Source organism: Paramacrobiotus metropolitanus, unplaced genomic scaffold (genome assembly GCF_019649055.1).
Source record: "Paramacrobiotus metropolitanus isolate TYO unplaced genomic scaffold, Prichtersi_v1.0 Parri_scaffold0000005, whole genome shotgun sequence".
Taxonomy (NCBI): domain Eukaryota; kingdom Metazoa; phylum Tardigrada; class Eutardigrada; order Parachela; family Macrobiotidae; genus Paramacrobiotus; species Paramacrobiotus metropolitanus.
The window spans coordinates 3,127,435-3,146,840 of record NW_026570225.1 but is presented as its reverse complement, the minus strand read 5'-3'; the positions used below and the strand labels follow the sequence as shown (position 1 = coordinate 3,146,840).

The 19,406-nt window shown below is 40.1% G+C and overlaps 2 protein-coding genes across 4 annotated transcripts; both read left to right on the top strand.

Annotated features, from left to right (window-relative positions):
* The first annotated feature begins 80 nt into the window (after positions 1 to 80).
* On the top strand, positions 81 to 2,968 carry LOC129581014 (protein Rae1-like). Its single transcript, XM_055471829.1, has 6 exons — positions 81 to 763; positions 826 to 999; positions 1,475 to 1,546; positions 1,620 to 1,727; positions 1,910 to 2,086; positions 2,443 to 2,968. The coding sequence occupies exons 1-6, from the start codon at positions 431 to 433 to the stop codon at positions 2,722 to 2,724; spliced, it is 1,146 nt and encodes a 381-aa protein (XP_055327804.1). The 5' UTR covers positions 81 to 430; the 3' UTR covers positions 2,725 to 2,968.
* Positions 2,969 to 5,278: 2,310 nt separating this feature from the next.
* Positions 5,279 to 19,211, top strand: LOC129581111 (Golgi-associated plant pathogenesis-related protein 1-like). 3 transcript variants are annotated; one of them, XM_055472002.1, is made up of 5 exons: positions 5,279 to 5,674; positions 7,726 to 7,863; positions 16,145 to 16,306; positions 16,653 to 16,778; positions 18,086 to 19,211. In XM_055472002.1, exons 2-5 carry the CDS (start codon positions 7,836 to 7,838, stop codon positions 18,304 to 18,306), a joined length of 537 nt encoding a protein of 178 aa, XP_055327977.1. In that variant the 5' UTR covers positions 5,279 to 5,674; positions 7,726 to 7,835; the 3' UTR covers positions 18,307 to 19,211. The 3 variants fall into 3 exon arrangements, with proteins under 3 accessions (XP_055327977.1, XP_055327979.1, XP_055327976.1); XM_055472004.1 differs by lacking the exon at positions 5,279 to 5,674 and having other exon boundaries at positions 7,401 to 7,863; XM_055472001.1 differs by lacking the exons at positions 5,279 to 5,674; positions 7,726 to 7,863 and adding an exon at positions 12,686 to 14,277.
* Positions 19,212 to 19,406: the final 195 nt, after the last annotated feature.

Here is a 19,406-nt window from a genome sequence, read left to right as displayed (position 1 = left end):
AAACCCGGTATGATTATTCGCCTAAAGAACTTTGGGGTGTGGCAATAAACTGCGTCGGTGCCAGTTGCTCGTTGTGGTTGTAAGGCAAGATCGGAAAACTTCCACATTTTTCAATTTTCACTTTTATACATTTTCTGTCTATGGCTTGTCCTCCGCGATGATGTCATCATTGTCATGCATCGAAGGTCCTTTGCATTTGCTGATTAGTAGCTCATAGTTTCTCGTAGACACTTTTCTCATAGCTGGTAGACGGTAGTTGTCGACAAACATCGGGAGAATTACCAGGTTTCGGGCGCAAAGCATACGAGTGGCAGTGAAACCAGGAATCTTCAGCTGCCTGGTCCAGTTTGGTGAAGTCTCGCTGAACAGTGCAACAGCTTGGAAAGCCGTTGGAAGTTTGGAACATTCATACAAGCATTTCTAAAGTAAAATGTTTGGAACAGCCGGGGGTTTCGGAACCGGTTCGGGGTTGTTCGGGACTTCTGCGAACTCCTCACTGACGACGGCTACAGCAGCGAAGGATTACGAGTTACCAGCGCCGCCGGACGACACGGTGCAGGCGTTGCGCTTCAGCCCACCATCCATCCAGCAGAACTATTTGGCGGCTGGTAGTTGGGATGGGTTGGTGCGCGTCTGGGAGGTGAACATTCCCCCTTTAACGGTTAACCAGTTCGGAGCTGCGCCGACGAGCATCAACGTACAGGCGCTACCCAAGGCTCAGCAGAGCGCTGGCGGACCCGTTCTTGATCTGTGCTACAGTGATGTACGATCTTTCTGAGCGAACTGATTGGGTTCTGGCGTTATCTCAGATGTTTTGTTTTTCAGGATGGAAGTAAGATATTTTTCGGATCCACGGACAAGACTGTGAAGATGTGGGACCTGGCATCGAACCAAGTGACGCAGATTGGCGCGCACGACAACGCCGTCAAATCAGTCCATTTCGTGCAGGCTCCCACGTACCAGTGCGTGATGACGGGAAGTTGGGACAAAACGCTGAAGGTGGGGTCTCTGAGGTGTCTGTGCTTCTAATCAAGTAGGCTGAGTTTTGGCGTTATGCTTCTCGTCCGACGATATGTTAAATGTTAAAAATTCTAATTCGGGATTATTGGATTTGGGTCTATTCGGGCGGTGCTTGATCGGTTAATCGACCAGCATAATAATATCACAGTAAACAAGCATGGTTACCCGAATGAGCGGTTAATTTATTGATTTTTAATATGATTAGCGTGTTTTCAAATTTATTGGATAATACGAGTAACGCGTTTTCACATATTTTAATGTGCCCGTGGGTAGACCTTGGGATATATAGCCGTAGTACGGAGTAAGTACCGATGATAGAGGATACGAATTAATATTGACGTAAAAAAATGTAGAACGCAATAATCAATATATTACACTTTCATAGTACCCGGAAATCGATAAGCAGTTTGTATGCTAAAGTGCACATTTAGTTAAATATTTAAATTTGTTGCAGTTTTGGGATGCGCGTCAACCAAATCCTGTTGGTACGCTGCAGCTGCCGGATCGTCTTTACGCTGCTGATGTGGTACGTTGACACCCAGGCTAGTTTATATATTCCATGTTTTATACAAGTAACGGTTTTGGATATTTTTCTACAGTATTATCCTATGGCGGTTGCTTGCACCGCCGGGAAACAATGTGTGGTTTATCAGCTGGATAACCAACCGCGCGAATGGAAGAAATTGGAGATCAATCTGAAGAATATGGTAAGTATTCAATGTACACTTGGGTACAGTATCGCCAGAAAGTAGGAAGAGGCTTATTAGGACCGTAAGGTAACCTTGTGGTGTTTTTTGCCTTATTTTAATTTTAAATTCTGTTTTTTGGAGCACGTTTTCGTGTATTACACCTTTAATGCGTTGCTCTTATTTATGATGTTTGTCTGCAGCTGCGATGCGTTTCCATTTGCGTTGACAAGAAAACCAACCAGCCCACTGGTTTTGCTGTGGGAAGCGTTGAAGGACGTGTGGCTATTCAGTATTTGAACCCCTCGAATCCGAAAGATAACTTCACTTTCAAATGTCATCGTGTGGAACAAGCATCCAACGTTCAGGAAATCTATCCGGTTTGTGACTGTGTATAACAGTGACTCTTCTAATGCAAGATAACTTGAAGATGCGTTCAAACTTACCATACTTTTATTATCTAAGAAAAGTGCTAATTATTTTACGAGACGAATTCGATACTTCCTTGTTGTGAGAACGAGATGCATTGACAAATTATGAATTCACTTGGGCATGGCTACGGCCTTGATATGATGCTACCGTTCCAGGTGTTAGTTTCGTTGTTTTAAATTTAAAATTTAGTACTTACTACATGACATTTTCTTTATATACAGTCGAGAAGGTTACTGTAATGCTAAAGCCACTGATTCTACCAATCTGTTTATGGGTTTTCTGCAAGGAATTGTTTGTATTGTAGGTTAATGATCTGGCCTTTCATCCGGTCCACGGAACGCTGGCCACGGTCGGTGGGGATTGTCGATATAGCTACTGGGATAAAGATTCGCGCGTTAAATTAAAGGGATCGGAAAAATGCGCGCAATCCATCACACGCTGCTGTTTCAGTGCGCGAGGAGAAGTGTTTGGCTATGCTGTCGGTTATGACTGGGGTCAAGGCCATGAATATAGCAATCCAAATAAAAAGCCCCAAGTTTTCCTCAACTATGACTACGAAAACATGAAGCCACGCAAGAAAACTTGAAATAATGCGACCTGGCGTTGCAGCATACGGTGAATCCGTTATTTTCTCGCATTCTTAATTGTTTTGTATATTTTTCTGGTCTGTAGCGAATATTCCTGAGAATATTCCTATTTTTTACGGACATATTCCCTTCTGCGATGTCAAGATAATTATGATTCAAGCGTTGATCATTTGAAAATGGAGAAATCCGAAATTTCTATTAAAAAGAACAATGCTTCTGATACTCGATCCGATACTCATGCGGTGATTATTCGTGATTTGGTTCGTTGTGAAATGATGTTCAGTGTTTCCATGGGGCATAAAAGACTGATGCCCGATTATGTTGAGTTCCATCCAGGGCTTGTCCACTCTTAAGTTCTCATGAATAAGTGACGTATGAATGAGTGTGATGTTAGACGCCAAATGCCAGTTAGAAGCCATATTAAGCGACCCGTCACGCATTGGTGAATCGATACTGCATCGTTAATCGAAAGTTTAATGTGAGTGAGCTATTTAAAAAACAATTAGGTTAATTGAATATTGGCTGACCATTTTTCGGTGGATTGTATCGACATGCACCCGAATGTGAGTGCGTAGACGTAGAGCATCGAACAGTAACTAGTACTAACTACTGCACTGCTGTATTTTAAACCTACTATGAAGTTTTATTTATGGCTGGGTACTCGGTGGTTCCTAGTTTCCTACTAAAGGTCAGTCGCTGATAAGTGGTGACCATTTATTAAATTAGAACACTAAATTTAAGTGACAGACTAAACTGCTTTGCAGGCTAACCAGTTTACGGTTCGCATCCATGCGCTATGAGCTCGCGAAATGTAACTCAAATTAATTACAAGAAATCATACAAGCAACTGGTCTTATAATATGCAGTATTATGATAAGTACAATCATTATTACTAATGCTAACGATATTACAAATAAATACTTACAAGGGGGCTAGCTTTAGCCGGTTTACAACTTATTGGTTGTATTAAGGTCGGAGCGAAATTACATACATGCATATACGTAGGTAAGTGATTTCGTTACGTCTTGCAGATAATAATATTAAAGATAATAATAACAGATAGTAATATTGCAGACAAGTAGCACTGTACAAGTATTATGTCTGTATAAGTCTGTATTAATGTAGTAGCTAGTTATTAAAGTACCCGCGTATGTATATGACATTTTATATGGATCGATCGTTTTTTGCTACTCTAATTGTAAATAATTGCAAATATATAATCGCAATCGTAATCAGAAGGTGAAATTTTATTACCTTAATTTCAGTAAAGTATTTTTTCAGTACTGAGAGATTTAGTTCTTCAAAAAATATTGCTTATGCGTGGGTGAATGTAATTCAACCCGAGGGTAAGCTGAGCATTGCGTATCGCATCTAATTGCTTTTTTTATCATAACTGTGAAAGTTGTCGGCATGGTTTTCGATTACAGATTCACATAGGTTAGCATACGTATATATGCAAACAGCCAATGTTTATTTGGAACCAAGAAGAAAACTACTACTCTAGTAGTCTAATAGTACTGCGTTAGCTTTCTCCCGATTGTTCAGAGACGTACTGTATTTTTAGCGCATTACATGCATGCATTCATAACGGTTAAATTTTAGGTTTCGTTTCGTACGCAGCTTGAGCGAGTTTGTGTTCGGATTTTCATAGAAATTCAAGTACGCTATACACATGTCGGCATGCAACAATTCCGCGTACCAAATGATGTATGAGTCCTGTTTCCTGTATTTGACTGATCAGTCCCCATGGATCATAGCATCTAGTGATGTGCCGAAAAGATAGCCCTGCTAACGTTTTACCCCCGTCAACGACGGATAACGCCCGGTTGTAATAGTTGTCGGATAAGGAGCTGCAAGACCGACGAGCGGCGGAAATGCCGGTTGAATTGAATCTTTAAGGACTGTCCACACCACCCAGAAAAAATGGATTTAATGTTGCATAAGAACAGGAAAGCCGTAAGAAGAAGATGGACAACGATATGCAGTAGTGCTGTTGATGCACTAATGCGTACGATAAATACAGTAATACATGGTGTGCATCCATCATCATAAAATTTTATATATCAGCTGTTTAGTGGCTGGCTAATTCATTCAAGTCTTTCAACCGGCATTTCTGGGCACTTAATTGCATTGGGCAGTATATGCACGAATTCTATGTAGCTGTAGAAGTGGCATTAAAGCAAAATAGACCTTGGTGCTGCACCCACTGAGGCGAATATGGGAAGAATACGTACGTGATAATAAAGTGTGTATCAAATGCTGCTATGCATGACAAACTCAGCTGGTGTGCAATGGCGAAAAGTACCGGGAATAGTAGCTGGTTTTATCAATTTGGGCTGGGGTGGATAGTTTAGTTTGTCCGTGGGTTTATGATGCAAAATTGGTTAGTAAATTTATACAGTTTGCCAAATGTCCCTTTTAATAGACATGAATGTGTACGCCCTCTCTGTTTGAGAGTGTGCGGTGTAATTTCCTGTTCTTATGACACTCTAGGGAGCGATTTCCCCGGCTTAACCACGCTTCTATGGGCCCCGGCATTTTTATCCACAGTTCAAGTTGTACGGTAATTTTTTGAAAATTAATAGGGAACACAATTCACCCTGTTGGCTTATTTGTCGACGTGTTTAAGTGATCAACAACAGCGACTTGCGATTGTAGACTGTCTGTTGTTTGCATTGAGCTTGCGCGCGGCAACGTTTATTAAAGGATTTCTACATATACAAGGTCTGATCCATGGCATTTAGGTATGGATTATCACCGTGGCGGCACACGCATCGATACGATGCTTATGGTCTTCTAAATGCTGTCGAGACTGCATTTACCGTATGCAAATGAAGTCAGCGTGAGGTTTATGATTTTTACGACTCTTTTGACACCGTTAGTCTCCATATTAAGGAGGACTCCATGATACTAGTACTGGACGTGGCCATTTATCGCCAACTGATTCTGGTTAGTGTTCCACTTAGCATTTGGTTTTTCTTGCTTTCTACAAAGCAGAATGCAACAAATCACGCGTCAAGCTTATGCAAATCCGACAGCCGATTACAAATTCCATCTCCAGCAATTAATTGTACCGAGAAAAATAAGTTGCCGAATGAATCATAATTTGCACCTTTGCATGCTTCTGCTGCCTTAACAATATATAGGTCCAGCCAATTTTTATCAGTTTTTATAAAACTCTGATATATTTACCTATTGTTTTAAAGCATATGTCGATATCATGTGCCCTTAGATATTTGAGCTAGCTAAAACTAAACGCGTAGCTAAAACTTAATAATATTATGCAGACAAACTGATATTTTGACTCGGTAATGCTAATATTGCATTTCTGCATAGTCAACGAAGCAGTTCCAGGCACAGTTACAGTAAAGCATACGGATATAAATAAACCACTGAAAAAGATGACTCCGGGTACGTTTAACAGGTAATCTGAAGGCAGTACAGAATATTTTAAATAGCATATCTGTTCTTAACGTAATATGAACATTCGCCATGTGAACGTTGTGGTATGTGCACTAAAGCATCTCGCAAGTCGCAACCAAACATACTCGAACCTCTTATGCCGATTCACGAACAATATATTACTGGATCGAATTTTATCGTTATGTTAATATTCGTTAGAAAACAACAAAATTTGTTGCGTCAAGCAAGCATCACTGCTGTAGTCGTGCAAATGAGTTATGATTTATCTGTAAGGATGAATTATATTTTATTCTGATGAGTCCAATTAGATCGGGCGATGGTCAAACAGCAAGAAAGTTACAGAGTTCTGCAGCAGTACACGAAATTAAACAGCCATCAAAGTTCTAAAGGGCACCACTTCTTATGAAACTGAATTATAATTTTATACATAATTAGCTACTAGGTATATAGCATGATTCCGGTGACAGTTTCTTGTTTTACGGTTGCATAAAAACTGAAATAATCTGTGAGCAGCTAAGAGGATGTGTGTATAGTACTCACAATGATTCTTATAATTATTAATAGCTAAATTTCGGCAAAAAAACGCAGAAAACGAGTTCAAAATTAAGCTTACTGCTTTGCATTAACTAGTGACACAATGTTATTGTTACTTCGATGCCGTAATTGTAGCGTATAAATGGAGCATATAAATCTGTTAAAAATTCTAATATATCTATATAATGATCGAAAATAGTACTTCTGATTACTGCAGTAATTGCAACACCTAAACCGAATGCATCCCAGCAGTAAACTCAGGGAATGCAACCTACCTAAATATAGTTAAAGGATGCCGTGTTGTGGAGTCGTGACTATCGGTGAAGTCAAAAAATCAGCGGTTGCCGGTTTCTAGCGTTTAGCCCAGCATAAGCACGCTTTGAGTAAAGGTTACCTACGTCTGCAGGGACTCGATATAGGCAAAAGATGTTGACAAGTCCTGACAGCTCGTGCATTTCCTCCTGTGAATAATCGGCATTCTATGCGCTACATACAGAAAAAAGACGTCTCACACGCAGATGAAACGAGCGATCATTAATAAAATAATGTCAAGGAATGCCCTGCACCAGCGCACAGTACTCCCTGTTAATTTGTCACGCAACGAAGAACTTTAAACCTTCCGATACAATCGAGTCAAGACGTTCTTCCCATCTCCGGCTACAATATAGATCTGCTTGTGGGTCCGCTAACAGTTGCATTCACGATCAGCAATGTCCAGCTGAATTCCTTGACATGCGGCTAAACAACATTGCCGCCAGTCGTATTGTATAGGATGTGACAAAATGCGACATGACGTTACATATGTACCAGTTCCTCGAATCGTTTTACGACAACCGCCCGAGCTTACTTCTTTAACCACGCAGTAATCAATCTTGTTTATGGATTTGGTAAAGTTTGCTTCCTGTGGATTTTAAAGTCACTGTGCAATGATCGCTTGGGCTTCATTAGAATGTTGTCCAATTGGACCTTATGCTCGTGTATTGTACATTCATCGCCTATGCATACAGACACATATGCGCGCATTACTGGCTCATTTGTTGCAGGCCATTCATACCGCACTTCACAGTATCACCATCATTTCTGGATCTGGCTGGATTATTCGGCGGCCTGCTCTACATGATCCCGTATTATCCATCTATATGATTCAAAGTCGATGCCTTTGTTGGAAGTCAAACTAAGAGGTATGTGAGATAATTTAAAAAGTGCCAAAGAAAACCGGCACCGCACGTGCCGTATCGTAAAGTTCCTTCCAGCGTCAAACACACCGTCAGATGAAAATCCGTAACTTGTAATTGGTTAGACAATTATCATAAATATATAAGCAGTAAGCAGTTTATATAAATATTCAAATATTTGAATTGAAGGCACCAAAAGCCGCACCAGTCGGAACTTATCGATCAACAAACATCAAAATTTTTTACAAGTTTCAGAGCGCATGTAACGTTGTTGTATGTATTTTTAACGTACGTATGCGCCAATATAGCTTCGTGCAGCAGTCTATGCTCTTAACATTATCTGACGGTAAATTACGGTATTTGCAATGCAGACATGCATATGCATTCAGTTTCTCCAATGAGTACGGTAAGATATCACATACCTACTGAAAACATGATCCTAAAATTCCGACTAGGTAAATCAATTTCGCCACTAAATATAGAAGTAACTTACAGTGGAAGTAACTACCTATATGCTTTGTAACGCTGCGGTTGGGTTCTACAGAATAACATAAAAAACATTGTGCTTCAGCACATCTCTACATACGTTTTCTTGTTATACGACTACACGGTCATCCACTATTAAACCAGCGTGAAGTTAATGATATTTATTGCTATTAATTTCTTGAGTTAAACGGTGCCGGTGACGATCGATCGGCATTAGACAAAACTGAAATAACTAACCTTACCTCGACGACGAGCAAGTGCTATACCATATTTTGCTATAGCTACTGTATAGCTCCTCTGTATTAACGTACTAACAAAATTGTTGCCTTGTACTGTAAGCGCACAAGAACAGGAGACAGCTGTTCTCGCAGTCTTGCACATAGCGCAGCATCAGTAAATTAGTAATAAATATGGACGTTACTTTATTGTGTGGGTATTACTGTATTGTAATTTTGCGTTCCAGACAATACGTTTTGTACGTGGTCACTGGCACACTGGCGGTGATATATAGTCAGTAGTGTATAGCTTGTCCGTCTGATCTAGTGACCCAGTCCTACACTTCCGCTGTGACGTCACGTTGCAAAATCTGACTGTCTCATAAATTCTCCGGTTTTTTTCTAGCATTCAATCTATGAAAACTTCATCGCCCTAACGAAGCGACATGCCGCGAATTCACTAGAAAATATGAAAAATGTTCAGTTCTCGCAATCGGGAAAATAATCACTTGGCGTTCAAATTCAACAATTCTTTGACGAACTTACGCACATCAACTTAATTATGGTTTTATATACAGCTTATTCCCCATGCGCTTATGCTTGTCTAAGACATAAATTACCTGTTACATAAAACTAGTTACGTATTAAACCTTTCAAGAAAATTAGGCAGTAACTACGTATGGCAAAAATTTTGCAGCAAAATCAGTAACTGTGTATCCCACTGATCAAAATTGTACGATACCTTTCCTTATTGTAATTTTCCGTGAAGAGTTGCATAGATTGATATCGTCTATAGTCCGTAGAATGTGGAAAAATACTGTTCAATACTTCTATCCTATCATTACATAATAGTGCATACAATGCATGTATACCTCAATAACGCGTCCAAAATGCTCCTTCATATGAATCTGAGTGTTTTTTGATTCCTTGAATAATTAAATTTGATTTCCTTGAATAAACTGTTTCCAGCTCTCATACTTTTTGCCGGTTTCTTAGGTTTCTCGAAGGATTTGTTATAATACGTATTTATACAGGCATTACTGATACTGGAATAATACTGGAATACTTAATAATGGAATACATAATAAAATATAAGACTTGTCTGGGCTCTGAGGATTTTTAATCGAGAGTGACGACGTTACTGCAAGATTATACTGCGATTATACTCGTACTATACTAGCTGGATAACAATGCATAAAATTAAGTGTCATCTACTGGTGTATTGGGGATCTTCTTTGGGTAGTTCTTTATCAGTTTTTCCGTACAGCGACGTCTACTGAATTGATTGCTGCTTTGTTTCGATCAGAATTACCGGAAACTTGTAATGTTCGACTAAAATCAGTTTCATTTCCGAATCCCAAACCGGCAACTTTCCTGATGCACTCTGACAACAATAAGCAGCGATGCCTGTAATGTTATGAGGCTTTTTAGAGTGCATATACAAATAGTTCGACAACGCATTTTGCCACAACGTGTTGTACACCTTCGTGTCACTGCATGGCCATTGACAACAAATGAATACTATACCGCAAATCTCTTACAGCTGTGCTCGTAATTGCAGGACGATATTGTTCTTTGTTGACATGCAAACGTCAAATGTTTTAATACTGATATCCTTTTAAAATCAATATTTTCCTCTCTACAATGTTGTGTAGATGGTGCCCATCGCAATCACTGAAATCAGCCACAGAGTACTGCCATATTGTAAAGTTCTATGAATTATCGACATAAAAACACTTATACATTGATTATTGCAAAGAAACTTATTTCCAATTTATTTAGATGTAACTTAGAAACATTAAGTGTTGTCAGAAAAAATTAGATATCAACGGTATACATTAACCGTATTTTCATCTTAAAAAAATTATTTATGTGTCTGAACTCGTGCATAACAGTTATTTTTAAACCAGAAACTGTTACGAGGAGTTGAAAATAGATAGTATTGCACTGTGTACTTAAACTACCAATACAGTCGAGAAGTAAGTGTATTTGTATTAGTAATATTCGGGAAAGTTATCTTATGTAAACTTTTCGCGTTGTCCCAAATTGAATTAGTTATACCAGAGTCTTCCAATTGGTACCAATTAATGCACGAATGTAATCAGCATTGGCATAATAAATACCGAATTTTGCATTGCATTTTCCACTATATCTCACCGATATGTATGCATTGCTTTACACCACGCTACCTAGCACGCCATAGGTTTCTTTAAGTTAACAAGATTGAAGTGTGCACTCAAAATATAATTAATGCATTCAGACTAAGTCAAGACATTCATAGTGCGCGCTCGTGCCTGAATATTGCATACCGGAATAATTAAATTTAATTATATACTCGTACAAACTAATAAAACAATATCCACGCAAGAGCACGCACTATGTATACCTACTGCTTATACTCGTACTACAGAGGCAACTGCAACTTGGTTTGAATTTTCGAACAATAATTCTGCTTCTTTGCCAGCCTTGTACAGAAACAGAATTATTGATCCTCACCTTGCATCGGCAAGGTGAGGATCGATGCATTTACCTTATCATGCAGATGCGGGAATTGTGGGTGGAAAATGGTGTCATTTCTAGCACATTTGTTCTTCAGTCATTATGCCATACAGGATTAATTTATAAACTTTTATGAACCCAGTTGCAAATAGGAATTGCTTCCTACTATGTCTTGATGTGCCCGGTGCCGTTATTCCTACACTAAAACTATAAAGATCTCCTGGGCCAGAAATGCCCGAAAGCAATTCAGCCAACTAACAATAAGTGCAAATACTTTGTTTTTTGTAACCAATAACTTTCGTGCAATAAGGTTTTTGTAACCTACGTACGACTTTGCTTAATCACGCAATTTTATATGCTTCTATCTGTAGATCTACACATATCTATATACTGACTGATATTAGCTAGCTCTCGCGTGATATAGAACTCATAATATTAAAATCTAACCCTTGGAAAACACTTTTAATTATAGAACCAAACAAAATATTTTCTGCTAATTTTTGGTTACGAAAATGGTAAGCGTACTTAATATTGCAGCTGTCAATAGCATCGTTTCTGACTAGCTTTTCTTTCTCGATTAAAATGAATAATTTTACGACTTTTATTATATGGTCCGCTCTGTAGCCTATATAGCCTTTGAATTTTGCAGTTAGTATTGTCAATCGAATGTGTGTGGTACCAAAATCAAATTTTCTAGTGTTTACAGGAAGTGCACGCACATCTCATACGACACACCGTTTAGAAGTGTAATTTTCACCTAGCTGCTCTGCTGTTATACGAATAATTTAATGCTATTTGGTAGTATTCTTTTCCATATCCCGTATGCCCTTTACATGCAACCGACTCCCGTATCGATTGTTGTCGCAACTGTACCGGAAGCGGTAATTTAACACCACGGTGCGATAGGAATGGCTCCTAATTGGACATGGGAGCATCGAATTGATGTAAACAATTAATTCCCAATTGCAAGTACACTTAAAATATCGCAGCTAAGTTTACTAATTTTCTGTAGTTAGCTACTTACGACGCCATGCTGCGTGCTTCCACCAGATTTCAGTTGGGAGAATTGCATTTTGCAACCTATCGGATTGGATTATGTGTATGCGAGTGTCGTACATACTTAAGCTTGCACGAAGCTGGCATATAGAGATCGCCAGAGATCTCTGAATTTCTCTCTTAGAACTGGACGTTTTATTATGTATGACAAAAGTTTCCCGATGAGTTTGCTTTTAATTACGCTGTTTTTTTGTGGGACAGCCGAACGAGAGCTGTAAATATGTTTATGGTGTGACAATCTGGGAGTGCTTTCACAACTTAGCCCTACTGCATTATATTGCCGCTCACTGCTGTTGTCCGCTGCGCGCGTTGTCGTTGTTCCGATCCCTTGAATACATACATATATGTCCCATTTGCCTGCACACATATGCATGATCGCTAGTAAGTCAAAATGATCCCCTCAGGATAAGCCGGCAAAATCGAGGTTAGAGAGAGGAGAAAATGTGATTTGTATAAAGTTGAATACGTTGGGCAAGAGTTGGCTAATATTGGCGGGGAGAATTCTCAGATTGGAATGATTTCCTGATAGATCGGGAGATTTAGTCAGCTTTCCCAACTGAACCCGGCCCCCAGTTGTATATAGAACACATGCATACCGCATACAGTTAGAAGGGGGCTTAAGGACTGCCATCGAATGTGCAGTGATGTGTACACAATCGCATCACTGGATAAATACAAACATTTATTTGCCTAGACGAGAAAAGACTCCCCGTTCTTAAGTATGTCCTTGAAAGTGCGACCTTTGTGGACGAAAAAGCGAAATACGACTGTTGCTGCTCGTGGATGGACACTGATGTAAACGATGCTGCGGCCTCTAGCTGGCTCATATTACGTCTGCGTATGCGAAATTGAAGGCCGCGTGTGACCCTGTTACAGCATCCTTGTAAAGGGATATGTTTTTGTTTTAACGGTTACATTTACCATTTCCTACCCGATTATGGTTACCGTTATCGTGGATTAATAGCGTATCTGGACAAGGCGACATACAGTATTACTCCGGCGATTCGCAACTGATCTGTATACGAGCGGACATAATGCATATGTTTGTACGGTTACGCTATTAAAATTCATGAATGGATGGGATATATTAGCAATATGACGGATTGTTGGTTATAATACACCATGAGCTGCGACAATTATTGTTAAAGAATAGGTACAACATGGCGCGCGTCAGCCGTGGCAAAGCGTTAGTCCCCTTTCAACTGGGGCTTTGATTGAGCAGTTTCCGGCAACTTTTCATCTCTCTTTTTCCCCCGCGCGGGCACCGAAATGGCACTGCACCGCACAACGCTGGCCGAGCGGCTTCCCTGATATGTATATATGCATATTGTTCTGTTGATTTTCGGTCCCTTTTCGAGCGCTGGCCGATCACTCATGTTGTCCACTGTTTACGCATTTGCATGCTTAGAGCCCAGGCGAGTTTGGGTCGGGTTTTTAAGGAACGGCACAATACTCCCGTAGACCAGTTTGCCGTTTCACTGTTATATGCAGATTGCTGCTACTCAGCCCAACCGGAATGCGGCCAATATGTATGAGCTGAGACTTAGGAGGTTATGTGGACTCTTAAAATCCACTTTTTCCTGCATTCATCATTTGCCGCTGGCTCGGTTATATGAATGTCATTGCATATGATGCAGCCGCTTAGTGCCAACAATACATGGCCATGTTCTTATTTTTGAACTTTGCATGCTGATCAGGACTGGCAAATCAAATATGACATGCAGCATGGATGTGTGCCACGGCCGTATTTAACATGGCCACACATGCCTGGGTGTGCTTTTTACGATCTATATATGGTATTTAGTCCGGGGATCAGTGTGCGATCCCGTAATATAGCGTGACCTTTGTTGCATCACTAGCGCTTCAGCTATTCATCGCGGTTACATATGGTGCGCCGTATCACCTGTCATTGAGCATCCCGCGATCGATACCTTTTCATTCGATATCGTCTTCGTTAACCCTTTGATCAGATGCGAAGTTCGATGTATAGAAAGCGATACTGGCATGAAATGCGCAACAAAACCCTTATTGGTGGGATTATGATGCCCATATATGAATCAGCCAAATAAATTTCCACCAGCATCTCTGATAAACAGGAACGGAATAATTGTTAAATCGCAGTCACTATGGTTCTGGTGCAGAAACGAAGCAGGGGAACAAACAGGTAACAAATCCCACAAATCTAGCGTAAAGCGTGCATGTTATTGCATAAAATAACTGGTTATGCGCTATTTTGTTTTTTTGTATTGACCGTTTTCTTAAAATAATATAGGTAGGTTGTATCATTAATGAGGAGGTGATTTTTTGTTAGAGTTGAAAGTTGGCTGTCACATATGCATGATTTTATAAGGCTAACATCTATGGTAATCTTGTGTTACAATAAACTAGTGGTTGAGTATAAAGTTAAAACAATATAATTATCTGATGACAGCGCACTACAAAAATGGCGTATATTGCACAAGCATGTTAGAGCTTTAATAAAATAACTAAAAACGCAGAAAATTTCTGCACACAAAAATTAAAATTAAGTTTGCAGATTGATGGTAGATGGTGAAAGACGTGTCAAGCATCCTTTTGCGGTACCTAATTGCGCTTGATAACATAACATAAGTAAAAACAAGAAAAGAAATCACTAAACAGCGAATGAGATAATGTGTAGTTTTAGTGTTTTAGTGTGTGAGACTGTGAGTTGCAGTACCACTTTACTGCTATTTTGTCACTGAAATTTTTCCAGCCGACGTACATAAGATTTTTTATTCGGATCGATTAAATTTTAGGTTCTGTTGCCGCTTCGCTGTTCAGCCTTGTATCCATTTGTGCGGTTTAATTAGATTATGTTCTATTATATCAGTTAAGTAATCCCGACCTTTTCTGACAACTTGTAATGGTGCAACTTTTGAATATGTATACAACCAAGATGTCGGGTTGGACCTCTGCATTCCAAAATCTTTCTAAAAAATATTTTTATAATTACAAGCATCACCCACGCATGTCTGATATGATGTCAAGACCACTTCATTACACGACAAGGCGCATTTTTTTTTCTTCTGATAAAAAGCTATGTTACGCCTTCACTTTCTTCGTGCTATTGAAGTAATTAGTCTTTTTGTAATACGCTATCGGAATTTCGGTACGAGCACTTTCAAACACATTTCATACACTTTCTGTAGCATACTCGTATAGATATGAGCATATCTCTATGACATTGTACGAGTATGAGCCTAGTTTTATGCCTGGGTAGCTGATTTAACTGGTCTTCACCTGATTAAGCTATACTTTGCTCGATCTGTGAAATTTTGATTTGCCTAAAATTTGCTTTACTTGTAATAATCGTCAACCATAAATTATCCAGTTCTTACACAGTGCATAATCATATCACGCAGTGGACACTGTTTCTATAGGGTTTCTTGAAGTTTTAATCCCTTTTGTTATTGTTGATTTAAGTAACTGAACCTGATACCCGATCCATGTATATGCCGCTTGGCCGCCTGGTCCTGTCTAGTGAAATGCGCTTTCTGCGGAAATGACAATAAATTATGTACTTGTATACCCGAGTAAAACAACTTGCAAAAGAAACGTTAACTTAACGTTAGGAAACGGCTAAAATTGACACACATCCGTTCACCTAGCGGTACTTACATGTTAAACTAACGTTTTTCCTACAAGCTGTTTTACCCGGGATACGATGCCATGCACAATCCTAAGCAGATTCAGACCGTAGCTTATTAAGATATTTAACATAGTATAATATTTATATTCATACTAGCGATGCGACAATGCCGGCATAACATATATAACAGACTAGCTTTTTATAATTGCCTTTTTATAATTTAGTTGTATTTGCAAGTAGAAAATCGTGTTTGAAGCCGCTCAAATTGCGCACCACATAATTATGTTACCGCACCACATAATAATGCTATTATGTTATATCTGATCTAAATTAGCCGAAATGATTTATAACAGCAAACTGCAAGGAAATTTTAACTTTTTTTGGGGTTAATGGTAAGGAGGTAACCTTTCCCGTTTTTCAGCGTTAGAAAAGTTTCAAGAACAATGTTTCGAAGCTCACAATCATTTTCGCACCCTTCATGGATGTCCTCGGTTGAAGTGGTCCGAAGAATTAGCCCGACAAGCTCAACACTGGGCCGAACATATCGCGGAAAAAGGAGTTGTTCAGTACAGCGAACAGTCAGGTACGTATGTGAATACGTAAACAAACGTCGCTTGAGCAAACAAATTCCATTTGTGAGTCTTCATACAATTACAATTACTGAAAAATTTTTTGGAGCATTTTAAATTTTGTGGCGCTCTGACGCTGTATACGATGCTTCGTAAGAAAATGTTGCTATTGGCTTGGGATGTATCTGTACGATGTCATCGTGCGGAAGGTACTATTCTTGTTTCCAGTAATTATGCAGCTTTGATTACTGTATCTGAAATCTCTATTCTGGCAAATTGAATTGGTGTTTAAAAAATTGATTGGTATCGTTAGTTTGTATAGTACAGTAACAAGCTTGTGGTAATGCGTAAAAATTACAGGAGTCGGAGAAAATATCTGCATGCTCAACATGAGTCGAGATGCGGAAATTCGTGGCGATGTTGTTACGCGAATCTGGTACAACGAAATCCGCCAGTACGACTTCACGGAGCCCGGATGGCGGAAGAGTGAGTAGAAAGCAGCGAAATACTGCCGATAGATGCTGTACGTGGAGTCCGTCAATTCGTCAACCAGCAGGACTTGATGAGTTATTGAAAAAACAAACTGTAGACGGGAGCCATCATACTAATCGTCAGCCGAGATATTAAGATGAAAAGTTATCAACACTTTCCGCCTCATTAGCGCTCAATCGGGTCATTGATCTTCAGCATCGGTCCATTCGTTAACGGCAATCACCATATCTTTTATTTCGTGCGCATCATTTACGTCTTACATCTGCCAAACCCAATTTCACGCTCATTCATTCTTCATCCACAACATTGCTATATACTACACTGCAGGCCGTAATTCCTAATTTCAAACGAAAGTGTTCGTTTGGTACAGAGCTGTTCAACCGCACGAGCTGTGGTTGTCGCAGTGGCTACGCCTACAGATACGGTACGCGAAGCCACCTCGCGAGGTGGAGTTGCTGTATCGCAACGAGATTCGCTTCGAATTCGGGACGAGGCCTAATTATTGATATATCCGCTTCCGATTAGGTATTGTTAGTTATTACGCTTCTGCGTTGACTACTATGCTTTACATGCCTACATGGTGCATCAGCATCTGCGTGCAGCACGACGTTTGTACATGTACAGGTTTCCAGTAAGCCGGCAGCTCTTTGACAAACTGGGCATGATTGGCCAGGGTTCGAATAAATTTACGAATTTGATTACTTAATCTCTTAGTAATCTCTTAACCTAAAAATCCCCACAAATTTCTATTTCTTGCATGGTGTCTTTAAATGAAACGCAAACTGACCACCGGTGCTCGCAAATATCTTGCTGACATTGTCGTAGTCCAAAGTCACTCCGAACCTTGAAACGGAAGCTATCGTGAAAGGAATATTGCTGGGCTGGAGAGCCGCTTTCACAGAATATGACTAACTGTGGATCGACATGATTTGGAAATAATTCTGTGGTTAGGGATTATTAATTGGGCTTGAATCTGAATACAGGAGCAGTACTGACACCCTGCACAATACGTAAAAGTGGCAGAATTTCACCGAAGTTTAAGCGGGGGCAAGTGCACATATGCAGCAGATGAGGCAACAGTTTTCAATGGCAATCAGCTGGTCGGCCCGTTTGATTAGATTGTGTAAACGGGACTAGCGCGTTGTATGGCGTACACATTCAATTTGTGTCGGCGTGGCGAAGCGCGGTTATGTCGACATGTACTCGTAGATAGAGCATGTCAGCAATTGTGATGAGTGATGGACACAGCTTAATATCTGTCGTTGATATTTGCTTTACATTTTTCCTCTTCTTTAATACAGATACGATCCATTTCGCTCAAGTTGTCTGGAAAAAGACATCGGAAATGGGATGTGGGATGGCGCGGAGCACGAAAAAAAGTACAGATTTTGTGATTATTGTGGCCTATTACCGTTCCCCGGGGAATGGCAATCTCCCCGGAGAGTTTGCTCAAAATGTTCCCGCGCCAAAATATCAAGTTCGTTTCAACAGTCATGATTCCGTCAACGGATTTCTCACGTAGAGTGATCCGCTAGTGTTTGCCTGGCCTGACCGACTGTTTGTCCCAAACCGGCCACCATACACGGCAGAACAATGCATTTCCTAATACGCACTTTCCCCGTGTGTGCAGTATATGTGTGTTGTCAGCGGCACTTATCCCGTTTTTGTTTTCTATCCTGGACACGAGAGATTCGCGGCATTTGACTTTCGTCTGAGTGGATGGAAGCCGGCGCATAAAAACATCTCAACGCGGGTGCGCAGTGTTTAGGCGCATGGCAGAGTGCTGGCGAATTGGCGTTCGATGTGTTTGTGCGCCACTGTGCGCCGCGCGCGCAATACTGCCAACTTGCAAGTGCCGGCAGCCATGCAGAACGGACACTTCTCTTCCAGTTCATTTTGCGCAATCTCGTATCCCCCACTCATTGAAATTCCCAAAGGAACATGCCATTGAATCATTCAGGAATGAGTGATGACATTCAATATGTACAAAACTGAGGGTTTGCTCTTTCTCTTTTGACTGTTCCATTCGCGCATTTTCCTATCGGACACAGCGTCTGCGACAACAAGATCGATCAATGATCGTTTATTTGGTCATAATATGTCTTCTGTGTTTAATGTGCCTTTCTTACTATATGTTTCTTCGTTATAAGTGTCTCCTGGAATTGAAACGTATTCCCTCGCATTTCTACGACAGCAAATGCAGCAAAATTAACAAGTTTTGTTGCACGTTGGTCTGTTGTGTGATAGCCGGATTTTTTACTGTATTGTAGACTTAACCATATATGTAATAACTATGTGGTTTTTGTTCACTTTTTTGCCACTGTGCTGTATGTGGACGTACGCATGGATCTATTCGGAAATGATTTGACAATTACGGTGTGGGTTCATGATGTCTAAAACCTGGACAAAAACTTCTCTTTAGGTCTGCCTTAATCTGAGTTAATGCATAGTATCGAACGTTTCTGCTTTTCAGACTTGCAATAATTATCACTTCATCAGCACAATTTTGTTTTGAAACCCATCTCGTATATAGCAGTTATTCAAGTCTATACTCGTAGCAAAACGGCATGCTAAACCTCAATTCTACTGCCTTAATCTGCATAGTATCGCGTTTCTGCTTTT